This window comes from Euwallacea fornicatus, chromosome 31, assembly GCF_040115645.1.
Source record: "Euwallacea fornicatus isolate EFF26 chromosome 31, ASM4011564v1, whole genome shotgun sequence".
Classification (NCBI taxonomy): Eukaryota; Metazoa; Arthropoda; class Insecta; order Coleoptera; family Curculionidae; genus Euwallacea; species Euwallacea fornicatus.
In genome coordinates, this window is record NC_089571.1 from 1,012,523 (window position 1) to 1,031,607 (window position 19,085).

Genomic DNA, 19,085 nt, shown 5'->3' on the forward strand with positions numbered 1-19,085 from the left:
TTGCATACTTTTCTAAGCGTACATATGTGGACTGTTAACTTCACGAGTGGCGCACCGCTTCAGCAAGTTATTAAACATGTTGAAGGAAAAAAAAGGTACGTCATTAGTTTTTAAGCCACTTAGGCTAAGTTAATTTAGCGATGCATCATACGATACAAATTCAAAAAAGCTTTCATTATAAATGGAACACAAAACAGAAAATGTATTTCGTCCCAGAAACTAGTGGCGTACCACTTTTCTTTCAAAGATGTTCAATGACGTCCTGATGTGGGTACCACTGGTGAAATTAAAGATATTTTTTTCTCCCTGTAATTACCATTACGCGTAAAATTCCGTTCAAACATCAATATATAATATTAACATTTCAGGAATGTCATAAAAACGCCATTTTTTTAAAAAACTTTTTCTGTATTTTACAGAAACTTTATATAAGAAATTACTGTATAAAAACTAAATTTCAATTTTATTTACAAAATAAACCAAGGAATCCCGATATACTCTCTCCTCATCTTTCTTTTGAAAGTGTGAAGATAGACACTTCAAAATTTTCATGGTTTACTACTTTCCGTGGGTTGGTTACCAAAAAATATTTAAAGAGTTACAACACTTCAAATGGTGTATGATTCAAGATTGGATTTAACAAAAAAAAATTATATAATTAAAAATTAGAATTTGAAATGCAGAAATCGTAATCATTCTGACTCTTTAAACTCAAATTTTGTTCGTTGCACAAGTGAAGCAAAGCAACGAAAGCTAGTGGACAGGACAGTTCGGATGCCGCTTTCTCATCAAGGTACTGCGGCAGTTGATGGTACATCTGAGAAAACTGCATTTGTTTTACCTGTGCCGATGTATCCTGAAAAGAAGACTTGAAATCAGAAAATAATTCCGAATAACATCATAATACAAAATTGGCTCATATATACAGCAATTTTAATATTTACATAATGTCTCACGAAGTGTGTGTACCCGTTTTATACACACGCACACACACACACATGCTTGATGAAACCAATAAGTAGACACGCGTATTGCCGGGTTGCCAAACACTATCCTAACACGTTCAATCATACCAACCAATCATATTCGCTAACAGGTTCTTGTTTCTTCACACGTTTGGTTAACTATAGCAGGCTAGGTTCTCTATAGCAATATGTAGTAAAGATCCTGCATAAATTTTCAGTAGGTGGAAGCATTTTAAACGAATCGTCAAAATAGTAGAACTGATACCTGCCTGTAGTTTTCATGTTCTATTCCTTTCCTTCCGTATTAAAGTATAGAGAATATACGCACACGAGGCTACTTCGGCATGTGCGTATATTCTTTATACTTTAATACGGAGAAAAACCACCCTGGTTTGACATCTTTACATGAATATATCATTTTTACTAAGGCCCGCCAATAATAAAAATAGTGCTTTTCGTTATTTATGTATGTATGTCCATTTATAGTTCTCACTAGTGCTTCCTAAGCGTCAACTAGAAGTTTACAAATTTAACATTCAGGCACATTCGATCTATATAACCATTAAACATCGGCTACCGTTGTATTTTATCGGTTCCATTAAAAGTTCAAAATTGAAGAATATTTAATGGAATCAATTTCACTTATGGACAGGAATTATTAATGACTGGACACTAACTGTATTTTTCTCTATTTTACTTATTAATATTAATAAATACTATTTTTTTATGTTTACCTTTTGCCAAAAAATTATTCGACGATAGATCATTTAATTCAGTCAGTAGAATAAGATACACAGGCAATAGCAACAAACGGTAACTAATTTGAACTGCTTTTAACAATAACAACGTTTTTTTACTGTTTAAGAAAAATTGATTAATTTTATGATATGAATTTTTTCTGTAGCCACTAGAAAACTAATAATTTTCTTCAAAAGACGACGACAAAACATAAGTCGTAGACTAGATTTTACGTAAAATTAATTTAAATGATAGTAAATTTACAATTCATTATCATTTTTCATTAAATAAAACTATATCTTTCTTTCAATTTAACACATATCATAGACGAAAATCGGGAATCAATTAGAAAGTATCAAATATACTCAAAAATAAACTTACAAATTTTGTTGTTTGGGTTAATGCGCACCATACCGACTCCTTCAGTTTTTTCATATCCATTTTCTTAGCTCTTGTCGCGTAATGCATGAAAGATTGTTGTACCTACAATATGAATTCTGTTGTAGTGCTCAAAGACCCTTTATCAGTTTAATTCGTTCTAATGTTTCGCAACGATTCCTAAATATTTCAACGAACCATATAAGGTGCATCGACCATATTATCGCCCGTAAATTCTGAGGCATACTCGTCATTTGATCTTGCAAATGAACAGTCCATATCATCGGAAGGGTTATCTGTATCGTCTCCATTGTTATGAACGTCTTCCTAAATAACATTACAGTTTAACAAATACGAATTTACATTGAAATTGCAAATGACTCAATTAACAATATGGGATGGTCATATTTTGAAAATTGTAGGTACCTACGTTAAAATGCCTTTATAAACACATTTATTATTACACTTTCAGATTTTACAAAGAATACTAAACATATCTCATGAGTACTCGCAATAGAAAAATTTTTAAATAACCATGTAAAACATGTTTTTGATTAGCACCTTAATTTAAAAACAAAAAAATGTCACAGTCGTTGAAAGGTCGGACAAACTAAAATGAACACACTGTACATTTCAGTGCCACACAAATCCATTATTTTTAACTGGTTTACCATATATTTCATTGTGCCGGCAATTATTGTCATGAGACACTTTTTATGACATAATTTTATCCCATTTTGCTATTGAACCCCCAGCTCACAACTCGTTACTATTATTAGTTTCGCTAAAAGGTTGGTGTCATTGGTTTTGAAAAGTTGAAGACTCTCTCAGATCGGGAAACTCGCGGCTAAAATCTAAGCGGTAAAATTTGCGCCAGTATGACTTAAGCGAAATTGAAACGGGGCGAACATTTGCCCACGACGCGAAACTTTTCCGTCGTTCTGAGGGGTCTTAAATTTTTTTATATTTGACATGAGTGTCAAAATTAGAAGAACTTAAATACTTACTGTTTGTGGTGGACAATAATGACTATCGTTGGGGTTATCGTAATTGTAACCAGACACGCAATAATCCACTTCATTTCCTAACGGTTTCTTTTTGACCACTTTCATGGTAGGGATGGTGCAAAGATATTCCATATTTTCTATCATTTTTATAGCTGTACTATTGCGCAGAGGCATCAAAATCCTGAAAAATTTTACTATTTTAACTAATAACAATTTTCGAAAAGAATGACCCTAAACAATGCTTGATGATTAAAATCAAATATTATTGTAAAGATAGATTCCATAATCGATGCTACGATACAATACTGGTTTTCTTTTCTTACGCTGAACCAATCGCAGAGTAATTACTGTGGTTGTTTGCACTAGTGTAATAATAGCGATAATTTTCCTGATCACCCATGTGATACTGTAATTAACTGATATAACTCAATCTTGTGGCAATATTTTTCGTGAAATATTCTACTCATCTGACAATTGTGCAACGAATATGAATTAATCATTTTCGTCACGCTTATTGTTTTGACCCTCAAAATACGAAAGAGGATATATAGAACTGTTCCGACAAGTCCAGTCGCTCTGATACTAAATTAGAAGTTGAATGACATAAATAAATCAAAAGGTTGTCAAAGCTTAAAGAAAATATGTCGAAAAATGAACGAGGTGTAGAGATGCATTTCAGGTAAATCACTGAGGTAATTAAATTATTATTGCAAGCGATAAATAATAAATTTAAAGTTCAAATTACCAAATGGCGAATGCGGAATAATGTTATCGCCAAAAGTACCCTACTTCGGACCCGTTTAACAAACTGCAGGATGTCATGCCAAACCGTTTCAGTTATATCGATTAAAAAACTATCTTCAGGGAATACCGTTTAAAAGAATCTAGCTCTATTGGAGCCCATGTGCCGACCTATCTTCATATGAAATGTTTTACTAACTACAATCACGCCGTAAAGTATCTGCATTTACTTTTGCGACGCCCTGTACACCGGCGGTTTGATTAAAAAAGCCCACATTTTTCCTTTTATTTTTACTAATACGTGATTGAAAATAATAGTATATTATACACCAGGTTGTGGACTGTTATAATACTGTGACTCAATCGTTAAATTAAAATTCTTATGGATGTAGCGCCTGAATCTAAAACAATTGAGGCATAAATATTTCACAATGGGAACAATGACGACATTATGGCCAATTGGCTCGCTAGGTAAATAATGATCCACATGCCTGTTACTATTACCTTGTTAGTCTACTATTTTTGGAAAGGAGGCAAAAAAATGAACTATATTTATTTAAGTCAGTAATAGTGCATTTAGTTGTTTGTCTTGGGCAATAGCTTATTTCGGCGATATGCGCCTCAGGCACACAATTTTTATTCTTGACAACACAGAAATATTTTTCATCTGGATGTGTAATCAACCCGTACTAAAGAAAATAAAAAAGTTTATGCAGGTAATAACCTCTTAAAGACAACCAGCAAATGCGGACGCTTTGACACGAAAGTAAAACTTGCGCTACAAATAAAATATACAAAGTGTAAATTACAGGGTATTCAAAATAACTCACTTTCTAGTATCTACCACAACACATTTCTTTTTCTTTGGCCTCGTTGCTTTGTTATCAAGATCACTGGGCGTATTGTAATACAATGTCATCCAGTCAAATGGCTGCGGTTCAAACTTTCTTTTCAGAGGTTTTGTTTTTCTCCTCTCCTCTTCTTTTCTGTCTTTTCCTAAATATGGAGTGTGTCAAGAACTCTTATTAGTTTATGCCTTTTATTATTGTTTACACAAAATATATGTAGAATAGAAGAGCCAAGTTTGCTATAAATTTGTCATTTTAATTTGGGTTTGATTTGATCTCGAACAGTCGTATTGTGAGTTACCTATTTGTGAAAATCTTTTAAAGAAAATACATTTTTATAAAGGTTTCCATGACAAAAATTATTTGATACACGGATCAGTTATTTTTCATACGCCCCTCATATCACGTTTCACCTTTTCCGGGGTAGTCACAAAAACAAAGATATAATAATCCTCAATTTTCCAAATCGCTACCTTAAAACATTTTTTCCTTTTCAGATTTTCTATTCAATACTCAACGTGCTTGAGAAATCTCAATGGACTCTAATAATACTAAAATATTACAATATGCCGTGTACGACATTGTGACTACTGTTGAAAATAGTTATTGATTGATGTGTTTATGGACATAAGAACTAAACAGCATTTCTTTCCTCTCATGTTCGTACTGTTTGCATCATTCATCATAAACATTAGAACATAAATAGTACTCAAATATCATAATCTGAATAAATTTACATATAATTTTCTCTCAGAAGTTACCTGCATATACAATGGAATTCTTGCGTATAAATTTCAATTTCCAATGACTTGGACCGGCCCAAATGTGTTCCACCTTTCCATAAGCGGTGTCCATAACATTGTTGAAGGAATAAACGGACCTTTCGGCGTTACTAACGAGACCCTGTTCAGTTGGATTGAAATTTACTATAGTTTCTAGGTCTCGATTCCTTAGTGGCATTTCTATTTCTTCTTCGTCGGTCAAAAGATCATCCAAGCCTAACAAAATAAATTATTATTTAGAATAATTGCACAAATTTGCGCAACATTTATTATTATATAAGATTTGATTACAAAACACTCTCATTGATGCCTGCTATTTGTGGCCTTAAACTGATTTATTATAGTCCTCGTACAATAACAGTAGATTAAAGTATAGGTTTCGCAAGACAATATATTCGCGCACGAATCGAAGGTTGCAATTTTAGTGGGTAAATGAGAATTTTCTTATTTCAAAAAGTTCAGCAAAACCTTTAAATATTATAATTTTGACCAAGAGTCAGTTAAATTGTATACATACGTTTATTTAAATCGTCGTAGCATAGATGTGAAGAGCATTTTTAATCAAAGCCAAAGCAAATTACTTTAATTTTGCTTAAAATTTAATAGAAAACAGCTATTATTTGAAGGCGTGTTTAAACAGAAGTATGTAAACTAGTAATAAAGGATTTACGCCATGAAAAGCTAATTTGGTCTTTACCATTTGCTCCGAATCAAACTGAAGTCCCAAAATTTTTTTCCAGAGTATTAACACATGAAGAAAGTATCGCTAACGTCATTGATTATTTGCACACAATATTAAATCATGTGGTGTAGACTTTCTAATTATCACACAGCAAATGATATTGATTGAATTTGTTATCTAACATTTAACTATTTATAGTGTCACAGACTGGAAGTGCCAAATATTTTTACCATTTTTACTGCGTCTCGATGAAAGCTCTGTCCAGCTTTTCTTTCAACCTAAATTTACCTACCTAATATCCCTAATACCTAACCAATATTACTCTATATTAAATGAACCGCCTTAGACAAAAAATATGGATTTACAAGAAACTTACCACCCTCGTCATTCCCATCTGCAAAAACATCGTGAACTGAACCATCGAGTTCCGCAATTGGGAACCCATTGTCATCTAAGACAACTTCGTCTAAAGTGGTGGACTTTGTAAGTAACCTACGAAATGAATTATATAGGAATCGTACTATTAAATACTGAAAAACAATACATTTTCACTTTCACAATAAGTTTTTAATACACAATAATAGATAACGATACGCTAATACATCACCGGACCAAACGAGTTTTGTACGAAATTTGCGCTCAATGCTGAAAACAGTAAATTTGAAACGATCTATTGCAAACTAAAAAAAAAAAACATTGAAAACTGTATGAATTTCTTTCAGTGATTAATGAGTCGATCTGGCTGGGCTGCTATTAGTATTAGAAAAAAAGTGTGATTCTCAGTAATTTTTTCTTAGATTCAATATTTTTTAATGTAAAATATAGAGTTTCCCATCTTGTCATGGTTCAGGGGGCAATATCTTTCAAATTATTCGTCATCACAAAAAGCGTTTGGCACTTCCCTATAGCAGTTTTGAAAAACTTATCTTAAATAAAGTGTTTAATTTTAAATGTCATTTCTTTATTTTTTTTTTTAAGTTTATTGTAAATGATTTAGCGGGCAGTTAACCTAAATCAGTAGGAAATAAAAATTGATTTAATATTAAACCAAATCGAAAAAAGCATGATTAGACAGGTCCTTTAAACAAACGCAAAAGGACAAACCCTCTGAACTAACTGGGAAACTCCGTGAATGGGCAACAAAACAAATTTAAATAGCATCAACTATAAACTAAATCTGCATAAATGTAAATTACTCATTATTTTCTTCTGGATCCCACAAATCAATTCTGAAATCCGTGAATGGTGCACATATATGATACTGGTTAGTAGGTCTTATGTCGACTGGAAATTTTTCACTGTCACCGGAACTTACTGGCAAATCGCTTCCAATTTCCCATTTCCATCCTGGTTCTTTACTCCTATAAAAATATTACTACAATTATTTCCCTGCACTGCCTCAGCTCAAAAAAAGAGAGATCGTCAGATGCAAAAGTAGGAGCAACAAACATACAACAGAAAAAGTAAAATTACATGCATTGCAGTAGTCATACTTACACAAACATGAATTTATAGCCTATAGGGTCCATGGGAACTTTGTTTGTAAACAGGTTTCCAGTAACACTCAAACTTGGATCGTCTCTCGCAGAAAAAATTGCCGATTCCAGTCTGGGTACTTGGCAAAGAAATGCTTTTGGATCGTCGTTGGCAGTGCATTTTTTAGTCCCAGTTATCAAGGTTCGCTTTTTCCGTTGCTTTTTCTTTTCAGCTTCAGGTTCTGATGCGTTGAAACCTTCAGCATTTTCTTCAAATAACAAACACAATGTAAAAACGAGTTAACAAGTGGTTTTAATATGTCTAATGCAAAACTCTAAAAAATTAATATGGGAGGATCCGAGGTCTCCTATCTTAGATGCCTTGAGTTTGGCAGGGAGAAGGCTGTTTGGAGAATTTCCAGTCCAGCCACGTAACAGTCATAATTAGCTCCGGGAAAAAGACCCCGATTTAACACTCATCTATACGGATTCATACTGATGAGATAATCGTACCCGAGGTCGTTGCATGACATTTTCGGAATCTAACACACCAGGAACTACTCAAACGCGCAAGATACATAGTCAAATCTTTGGTGCTCCTTGCAGATCTCAATCAACTTGACGAGGTCATGTTGCATCTGATCATTGAAATGGCTACATTCATACACGAGGGTGCCTATAAGGTACCACATATCTAAGGGAACCTGTAAAGTTCGCTACATGTGTGGTGGAGACCTACAAGGAAATAAAAATAACCTAAGAGTTTACAAAGTTGTTGGTGATCCTTCGGTAGAGACTTAAGTATTCTCAGGGGACAGTAGAGGTGCTAAAAAATAAAATCAGTTACGCCCTTGCAGTCTTCATCAGCAACATTCTAATGAGACGGATCAAGGAGTTGTAATCTACAGTGTAAGGAAACGGTTTGTGATGCCATACAGTGACATTAGCTTATAAGAAATATAAGTTTTTAATAAGTATCAGTAATGTGGTAGGTAATCAATCTGTTAATGTGTTAGCATTATCATCCCTCATTTACTAGAAAGGCTGTTAATTAGTCTTGTACTTATTCGTGTCCGATATATTAATGTGAATTGCAATACTTATATGCAATATTTGCATATATATAAATGATTATAACAGGATAAGTGTGATAAATAACACTTAATTATTTATTTTTATAAAATTAACTTGTCCACAGCAAATACTAATAATTTTTTTTTACATAAATACCTTCTTTATGGGAAAATCTTACTACAAACTTACCGTCCTCTGCATCTTGAGGTCTTGCAAAATTTCTGGCTAAATTTCCTGCTAGTTTGAGACCCTCAGAATATAAATCGTCAACGCGTAAACCGTAAACTCTCGCCGCTATTTCTAAAGAATTTCCTGCTACTTTCAATACGTCCGGCTGGTTTTTGGTTATTATCTGTTTTAACACATCGATAACGCGCAAACTCCAGGCGTTTTTTACATTTATTTTCTAAAAAAAATCATCAATATATTTTTTTAATATGTGCCTATACTTAATATTGCGCTTTTTCCCTTAATCTTTTGAATTCAACCATTCACGGTGAGAATGGTGCATTTGCTCTTTTCTAAAAGAGTATTTAATAATAAAATAAATACTAACAACTTGGAACAATTTAAAGTACGAGTTATCACACGGTTTTGAGGTAGGTGTTCATCTTTTAGTTTATTTTATTAAAAAATATATACAAGGGCCCTAGGGAAAAGTGTCCATCCCGAATAACCTTTCTGTTGCCTGTAAAAACACCTCTAAAAACACCTAAACCTTGTGGTTTAAAATTTGGTGAAAAAATTGTTTTTAAAATGTCATCCCTCTACTCCCAGAAACCACCCCTTTGAAATTTTCAAATTGGAAGAGGAATTGTGTTATACGTCGTTTAAAACATAGTCAAGCTTTAATTTTTTATTTTTGTGCGTCCATCTTGTAAAAATTGGACAAAAACCAAGTAACTTCATTTTAACCATTTTTAACGATATTTTATGGTAAGCAATGCTAAAAGCGACTTCCGTTGACTTCCATGAATATTTACAGCTGCTCCTCAAAACATAATCGCACATCGTCCAATATTTCTGGTGGTATTGGCCTACACTATTCGATCATTCAGACACGCAACTCCTCGGGGGAATCAGATTTTGTGGCACGAATTTTGGTCCTCAAATGTCTCCATCAAAAAAAATCCAGGGAGCTAAGGTCGGGGATCTCGCAGGCCACGACACTCGGTTCTCTAGACGCGGACCTTTTCTGCCAATACGTTTTATAAGAAAAAGTTCATCTAGAAATTGTTGGACAGCAGCAGGGTAGTATGAAGGCGCTTCATCCTGTTGAAAAATTAATTTTTGTTCTAAGAGGGGGAATCTTGCTTGAGTATTTCAGTTATCCTGGGAGATATCGCGTCTTGTAGAAGTTGTAGACAATTTTTTTCCTTTAAGGTTCCTGGAATGAAAAATAACCCAACGATGTGATTACCAAAATCCCTGCCAAAATCGTTAATTTTTGCAATTGTTGAGTATGGATCCCCTGGAACAAATGCGAATTGACCTCACTCCAGTAATGACAGTTATGTCTGTTAGTTTCACCATATAAATGGAACGAACATTCATTAGAAAATGTTGTATTATATAACAAATATTTGTTTTAATATAACGTGGTACTAAAGGATTTACAGAGTTCTAATCGACGATAGATATCCTCATTTAATCCCTGTACTACTATTATAACATTAGGATGGAATTTTACTTCTTTTAAATATCTATGAACAGTATTTGTTGAAACGCCGGATTCCTCAGCAATTTTTCCTACAGACGTTCTGTTGTCCATTTGAATGTGTCCCAAAACCGCGATCTGAACTCCATTACCTCTCGTTGAACGGTTAACTTCGTATCTTTCACTTTAGACACAACCAGTCTCATTTTGTCAGGACAATTTAAAGTGGAGACACGGGCTGCCGTTCTTGCAGAATTATTATTTTTGTAATATAGACTCACAATCTCGATTCTCTCTTGTAACATGTAAAAATTGAACCAGCTGCAACGCGATGTCTTGCCACGAAGTACTAAAACCACTAAGTGTAACGGGAAATTTCAATAGATTGTTCCTTAAAAAAAAAAAAGTGATTGTTAATCTTAAATTGAACGTTTGAAATGTAATTGTTTTTGATACATTTGGGACGTCGAAACGTTTTGAATCTAACTGAACATTTTCAACGTTCATTACAATAACATTCATGGTCAAAATTGCGTTAGTTGGTTTTTGTTTAATTTGTACAAGACCGACGGACAAAAATAACAAATAAAAGTTTGGCCATTTAGAAAGTAGAAGCGCCTTTCAAGCGGGGAGTAACGCAACCCCTCTTCCAACTTGAAAATTTCAAAAGTGTGGTTTTCAGTAGTGAAAGGATGAAATTTCAAAAAGAATTTTTTCACCAAAGGATGTCGCTTCCCTATCAAAGTTGACGTATTTTAGCGTTTTTTACTTTAACAAACAACAGAAAAGATATTCAGGGTGGACACTTTTCCCTGGGACATCTTTTATTAGCGTCAATGTTGGTCATTGTCGCTCTCAAATAAAAGACTGTTAGACCAAAAATTAACATATTCTTATCAGTCCATTATATCAAGTTTAGCACAGTAATGATAAAAACATTTACGTTCAGATGGCAATTTGCTGTCGACTGGGACAAATACGTTTATGGTGTCCTATTTAAAAAATATATAAAAACAGCATTTTCTAAAATAAGTTGATAACGCGATGTTCAATGGCTTGTGTGTTATTCCCATTTTAATCAGCTAAAAAATACTACAAATTTGCCAATTTAATCCATATTTTGTCTTCAGTAACAAAAAATTTAGCACTTATGCTCTCTCAATTTAAAATATCTTCTAATAAGGTAATGATTGTGACTGCCCTATTTTATTAATGGGTTAAAGCAAGCCCATTTCACCATTGCAACTTAGGACACCCTTGCATACTATAGATCACTTACAATATTTTTTTTTACTCAATACTTTATCTACTTACGTTTTCCGAATGTAATCGATAGAATGTTTGTAGCTGTGTTTTTAATTCTTCTTCGCTCAAGGCTATGATAGAATCATTCATAGTTGACGAACTGGGTTCAAGGGGTGGTAAGGCTTGTATTGACTTTCGGATGGCCACTGATCGTCTTCTTTCTGCACGTTCCACATCATCATTTGACTACGGATCAAATATGTTACTAAAGTTCAGTCATATATGACAATGGGCTGCATTAAGAAATTTTATTCGTAAGTGTTTCCCTCATTACACTAACAATCAATCAAATTTCGGGAAAATTTAAAATCCAATCAATAACGGGAGTCAGATACCAATCACATTTTACCTCCTTTGGCTAAAATTAAACAGCGATAAAATGACAAATGGCTTTTAGGCCTCTCACATATTTTTAGGTTTTTCTCGTGGCATCGCTAGAAAGGCTGATTCCTTGAGCGGCACCAACGTGAATTTCAGAGTCAAAATTTAAAAAAAATTAAATTAAGTAGTTAATATTAAAGGCAATCATTGTCGAAAAATTAGTGTAAGACAATATTGATAAAAAAAAGAGTTTAAGGCATTCACATAAGATGCATAATTCACTTTACTCATCCTGCAAACTCTCATGTTCATGCATGTCTTAAAGATTAATGCAAAATTAATATTCACACCCTAGATATCTAACCATTTCATGTTTTCAGGATCCTATTCCCATTTATTTTTTGAGAACATCTAGTATGTGTGTAAAAACTCAAAAGGAACTTTGGACGCTTAATAAAACTAACTCACTTCATCTAAAATATTCTTTTGGGCATGTCCTCGTCTTAATGGAGTGGTTAAAGTCATTTCGGAAATTAGATTTCTTCTCTTGGCCTTTAGCTTCAATGGAATCATTGGACTGGATGTCTCCATTTCGAGATCTTTCCTCTTAATTTTAGTATCGGCTGATAAACTGCTGGAATCGATATAAAAATGCGATACAATAAAGGGTGGTCCTGCCGAAAACGAGAACTGCACCGCTCAAATATTGTTCAGAGGAAGGCAATTCGCGTTATACCAGAAGCAGACGTCAACTTTCATATTTTAAATTGTTTAACCTATTTATTATTGTATTTTTGCATCGGATTCTATATTCTAGGAATATGTCATGTAACATACAGTGGGGGCCCATGAAATAGATCTAGCTGACACTTTTGGTAGAATTGAATTCTACAATTTTTTAGAAACATTTTGATGAACCTCTATATAAATCCTATGCACGTTCAATAGGAATTATTCCAAATGCGCACCGAAACTAAAATTATAAGTGAACACGATAAAAATTTAAACTTGTTCGGTCTTGTTTGGTTTCAATTTGTCTGGTCGCTAAAATAGAGACGTGAAAAATAAAATACATAGCACTAGTGTTCCTTCAAGTTTGAACTTGTCGTTTCCTTTAAGTTATCACCGTGATTTCCTTTTTAACGTTTAGCGAAGTACTGAAGAATAACTCAGATGAAAATGGGCCGTGACGTTCATTGCAGGGCAGAGGAAAGAGTGGCGATCTTAACATTGCGGAAAGAGGGAAAATCGCTAAGAGAAATTGCAAGACTTATCGGGTGCTCAAAAGAAATGATTGAAAATCCTATAAGGAAACCACCAAATCTGGAAAATACGTAGAGCGAAGAGAAAAACAAGTCCTCATACAAAGAGGCAAATTGTTCGAGTCTTTAAAAAAGATCCCTTCAAGACGTTTATCAGTATTAAAACTCAATTAGATTTGGAAATAAGTACAAGAACTATTCGAAGAAGGCTTCAGACAAATAATTTACACAGCAGAATAGCCAGGAAAGTTCCTTTATTATCCTCCAAGAACTTTAAGCGATTTTTGAAATTCGCCCAAGACCATTTGAACTGAGATGGTGAAGAGAGAATAAAAAAATGGCGCTTTATTTTATGGAGCGATGAAACAATAACAAATAAATCTAATGGGATATGATTTGGGGAGACACTATGTGAGAAGACCACGCAATCAGGAATCATTACCAATACACACCATTAAAACAATTAAATATGGAGGTGGTAACATAAAACTTTGGAGAGCCTTTCCATGGTATGGTGTAGGACCAACTTTGACGTTATTTAGTAGCCCGAACAATATCATTTTATTTGGTTCATCAAAATCCATTTGTAAATAACTGAGATATAATTGTGCCTAATTTTTATGAAACGGTATTTTATGAGAGTTAAATATTCTTGTTTTTGGCAGTCCAACTTAAACACTACCTCATACACTAATATAAATGAAAAACATAAATTTCAACGAATTGAAATTAGCATTTGATTCATGATATATTGTTACCAATTACATCTAGGAAAGAGCGAGGTATAGATTCAACCAACTTTTAGCAAAATCCAGATTAAATTTTTACTTACTTTTCCTGAAGAGCCAGTTTTAATTGGTCAACGTTAGAATATTCATAATTACTAATTGCAATTTTTAACTGGCATCATAAATACTCAAGAACATTGAGGCAGGAGTTTGTGGAGGTGTTTTCTTAACTTTTGAGGCAGTTATATAACAATTAGGTTTTAATTTCGGTGGTGTTATGTTTGGAATCATTATGTTGATAAAAGACAAAACGATTCTTTATTTCTAACATTTTAGCACTTTGCTTAAGATTTTGTTTTAAGGTGTCAAGGTAAATATTTTGGTTCATAAAGCCATCAATAAGATACAGTTATCAGGACCTTTGACGAATGGGTGACCCTATATTATTGAGGACCTGCCACTGTACTTTACAGTTACTTGCAATTTTTTTTTTATTTCACTGACTCATTGGATTTTCCCCACACTCTAGTTACTCTATCGAAACCAAATTTGTTAAATTTGTTTTCCTCCGTGAATATCACCTTGTTCCCAATGAAACATTGTTGTAACTAGTAATTTTGTTTATACTCTCCTAATATTGCCTAACATGCTGACAGAATGATTAACATAACAATTCTTAAACAAAATTTGATAAAATTTCAATAACGAAAAGTAAATAACCACCAATTTTCAAGAGGGCTTTCCACTTAAACATATTTCTAATTTAAAATAATATTCGGTTTTACATGATAACAACTAAATGAGTGACTACTACTACTGACTACACACTTTGCCAAAAATCAGCCATACTGTTTACAAATCTAACAAAAATATTTCGAATTATTATTACTCAATATTAAAACTTGCAAATTTGATTAAGAATGGTTAATCATTCTGTAGACATACTACTACTATTAGGAGAATGTAAACAAAATTATAGGCATGTTTTTGGGTCCTATGCAGCTAAAAATCATATGTGGCATTTAAATGTAAGCTTTAGGAATAGGCAGACCTGATAATTATTTGGTCTCTTTAAGGTGTGGAATCTAAAAATGTAAAAATATACAAGATGTTCTATTTGAAATAAGGAAGTTGACTTTGGCTTCTGGTATGACCAGCAGTAGTAAAAACAGTAAAGTCCCACCATATAATGTATATCATCAAACCAAACAATTTGTCCCCAAAACATTTTCAAGTAAATCATCTGTAACCATGACAGAGATATCACCTTACAACACACTTACTAAAACACCCTGTATATTTGTCTGATTGATTGCTTGGCTTTTATTATTCAAATTCTTATTCTAAAACAGATAATGCACACTGTGTACTGAGTGAAAAAAAATTATCTAAGTAGTGTGGCGTGATATTCTAAAATTCATATCGTAATGTTTGGCTATATGGCAAATCCAGTTGACCTTATAAATCACTACCTGCACACACCTATCCTAATGTGGACACTTCCAAAACATAGAGCTAGGCTATCACATGAAGCAGGATGCGAATATCCTTACTATGTCCCATAAATGAACATAAGTGATGGAATTCATACTTCAGTGAAGTTTTATGGCAATTCTTTAATATGTTTAAAAAAACAGAACCTAGCTAACTAGTAAAATCACCTAGAAACTTGTGGAGGTGTGACTTGCAGGTAAGGACCTTTGCCTGGACATTTTCCCTTCACATTTTAGTTACCACTTAAAGAAATTCAGCAAACAATATAATATAAAAGACAGTGCAAAAGCAACCGATGGGGGTAAATAGTGTTGATTTTGTTTTAATATATTTTGTGTAATTAAGACGTGGTTCTTCTATGGAGGGACTCGTTATTAAAGTTGGAAATACGATTTCTATATACATCTGAACTTCTGGAAACATATGAGGCAATGCAGTGACCCTTTGTTGTTCTCATGTGGAGGGGTCTTAAGACCAATGAGTGTATTTAAAGATTTGTTGTCAATTTCAGCAACATCGTATAATACCTTAATCAATGTCAATTGCTTATCCGATTCCCCAATTTTTCCAATATAAATCAGAATAAGAAACAAATACCAATTTACAATATATTTAACAGTTTCTGGAACAGCACAAACACGTCACACCAAATAAAAATAATTTAAATTTGAAATTTCCAAAAAATGACAGTTAAGGCTATTCGATAAAACGAACTTGGTGAAGTTCGATCGATATTAAAAGTTTTCGAGATCCGCAAGAGCGCTACTTCGGTTAACGTTTTATGACAACTGGGATACACCTGACGTTAGGCAATAGCGCTACGCATGCACTACAAGTTTCTCGAAATGCCATATAACACGTTTTGTTAAGAATATGTTACGTTCGTATTTGAATTATTATATGCTTACCTGCTGTTTATACAAGAAAAAAGTAATTGTTTGTATTAAAACGAAAATATGGAAATTATCATTCCAATCTGTATTTTGGTCGCCGATCAAGGTTTCTTTATTCTAGCAGCTACGTCAACTTATAAGCTAATCGCAATACTGATAAAAGCTATTTCGTAAAAACTCTTTATTATATTATGGTGTTCCTATTTGCATTCGGTAATGGTTGGTCAACAATTGGTCAACAAGTGTCATTCTCATTATTTGAGAATCTGGATCTCACATATTTGAGTTCCGGGAAGTTCGACGACGTAACAATATTAACACTCCCCAACACTCCTGTGTCAAAAGTCAAATAGGCAGTCAATCAACTTAAAGTGAAACTTGAATTCAATTATGAAAAAATTTGGAAGTTTCCTGCTTGTTTACTCAAAAGTGTAAAAAAATTATCCTACAATGACCATTTCTGATGAAACAACATTGCCCACAGATGAGGAGTTAACTGTCCAAGAAGTTAACATATCTGGTCCTGCGTTAAAAGCTGGAGCTTTCCATTTGGGAAAAACTTGTGAATATGAGAATAATGTGAGGTTAAAAATCTTACATAATCAAAATCATGTAACAACCTTTTTTAGGAGTTCATTTTGTGCCGTCATGAATTAAAAGATCCACGAAAATGTATAAATGAAGGAAAGTCTGTTACCAGTTGCACATTGAATTTTTTTCGACAAATAAAAAGGTCTTGTGCATATGAGTTCACACAGTATGCTAATTGTCTTGACAAGTCAAGCTCAGAACAAAAGTTTAATCTGTAAGGATATTTCCATTGTGTTATTTACTTATTTCTTTTACATTATTAACTTGTAGCAGCAAACCTGGGGGTATGTAGGGCTTTAGCTCTACCTCTCCCTTGTCTTTTTTTGTCATCATGTCATTTTTCTTTTTATGTTTTGAGGGATGGACACCTTTTTAGGTCTTGGTGACCCTAAGCACTGTCCCAAATTATAGTTAAATTTTGTTCATTCTCATAAGACATTGAAATGCACTAAAATAATACACCTGATAAACATACTGAAGCATATTTAACTGTTTTTTTCTTTTTTAATGAGCCATAAAGAAAATGATCTAATGCAGGTTAGATCAAGTGGTATTTTTCCATTAGTAAGGCAGAATGATGCCTAATATCCCACAAATATATTTTTGTTTCCATAAGTCTAACTATAATAATTCAAATTCTTACATTGCACTGCTGCAATATAGAAACACTCCATGAGCTGCTGAACACTTAATTGCAGCTTCTTATGTCCAGAAATATAATTATGAAACCACCAGTTAGTCGAAATCATCTTGTGTGTGAGCTCTTTGAGTATATACAGTATAAACCCTTCTTTATGAAGAAACTAGATAAAATGAAAAATAGTTATGGCCAATATACTCCATTTTTACCTGATTGGTTATTGGAGATAAAGTATTTTATTTAAAAAAATGTTGATATTAATACCAACTCAATTTGGGTAAATTCAAATTCTACCTAGATATGCCATGAAATTTTATAGTTTGTACGCCTGAAAATACAGAATACTGACAAAATATATGTCATGCTATTAAATTGACTGCAATAATGGATTTATTTAAAAAATGTAAATATATGTGTATATGACAGTAGTTACCTAAAAAAAGCCTATTGTAATATATTACTTTTGCTATCTGGTAGACAATCTATGTTGTTGAATGTGAAAGGATTTCATAAATTTGTCATGTTTTTAAATTTAAAATATTGTCCATATTAGAAGATTTAAAGTAATTAAAGTATATTCTCTACTTAGTCAAACCAGTAACTTAACAATTGCAACAAGGTTGTTATTAAACATTTCTCTCAATATGCCATCAATAATGTCTGCTGAAAACCACCACCTAAACCATCTTCATTATCAATAACTACACTTATTAACTAACTTTTCCTATGGTCGATTTGTAAAAAGAAACAGCAAAACACATTGCATTGAATGGTTTAAGTTAGTAACATCAGGCTAGTTTTCATAAAAATAAAAATCCATAAAAAACTAAAGCTTGGCAAAAAACCACAAAGGTTATAATTTGGGACAGATTTGATAGCTCTCCAAAAATGTCCAAAGAAAAAATTTCAAGGACAGTTTCTATAGGTTCACTTGAAATTAATTTCATATATTTATTTTTTAGATGTAGAAAGACTCAAGCAGTTTTTGACAAATGCGTGAAGGATAATCTTGGTATAGACCGACCACCGTATGACTACTTTAATCAAGTACATGTGCACACAACTGCTCGAGCAAAACCACCAAAAGAAGGTCCAGCTGTATATCCTGATGCCACTCCCGCTCTACCCGAAGATGTTGAAAAGCCACCGGCAAAATATGGGTCTCGTTATTTATTCCTATGGTAATACTTTGGTTTGCCAATGCTGATAGAAAAAAATATGTTATTATAGTCTATTAAGAAATACCTACTAAAATGTAGTTTTATTTAACTAGGAATTTACGCTACAAACTACAGTTCGTAAGTTATGGTAATATAGAGAGGTAGTACGATAATTTTAGGAAATTTTAAATAATTTGTTAATGAAACTTCTGTTTAACTAAGTTTCATTACAAATACTGTAGATATTTCATTCTGTAATTATAAATGTTGTTTTGATCAATTTACTAAACTCAAATATAATTTTCGTTTAATTTAACTTTAATACTCAAAGGAAAATCGTTGTA

The 19,085-nt window shown here is 33.0% G+C and overlaps 2 protein-coding genes across 3 annotated transcripts; one reads left to right on the plus strand and one right to left on the minus strand.

Moving 5' to 3' along the window:
• Positions 1 to 414: 414 nt before the first annotated feature.
• barr (barren) lies at positions 415 to 16,158 on the minus strand. 2 transcript variants are annotated; one of them, XM_066298735.1, is made up of 13 exons: positions 15,985 to 16,158; positions 12,442 to 12,604; positions 11,662 to 11,838; positions 8,880 to 9,096; positions 7,639 to 7,885; positions 7,338 to 7,502; positions 6,518 to 6,633; positions 5,439 to 5,675; positions 4,660 to 4,825; positions 3,089 to 3,269; positions 2,280 to 2,408; positions 2,085 to 2,186; positions 415 to 856 (listed from the first exon to the last, which is right to left on the minus strand). In XM_066298735.1, exons 2-13 carry the CDS (start codon positions 12,562 to 12,564, stop codon positions 659 to 661), a joined length of 2,058 nt encoding a protein of 685 aa, XP_066154832.1. In that variant the 5' UTR covers positions 12,565 to 12,604; positions 15,985 to 16,158; the 3' UTR covers positions 415 to 658. The 2 variants fall into 2 exon arrangements, with proteins under 2 accessions (XP_066154832.1, XP_066154831.1); XM_066298734.1 differs by having other exon boundaries at positions 12,442 to 12,607; positions 15,985 to 16,157.
• A 459-nt stretch (positions 16,159 to 16,617) lies between these two features.
• On the plus strand, positions 16,618 to 19,057 carry ND-19 (NADH dehydrogenase [ubiquinone] 1 alpha subcomplex subunit 8). The gene is made up of 3 exons (XM_066298754.1): positions 16,618 to 16,929; positions 16,980 to 17,155; positions 18,544 to 19,057. The coding sequence occupies exons 1-3, from the start codon at positions 16,801 to 16,803 to the stop codon at positions 18,764 to 18,766; spliced, it is 528 nt and encodes a 175-aa protein (XP_066154851.1). The 5' UTR covers positions 16,618 to 16,800; the 3' UTR covers positions 18,767 to 19,057.
• The last annotated feature ends 28 nt before the right edge of the window (positions 19,058 to 19,085 follow it).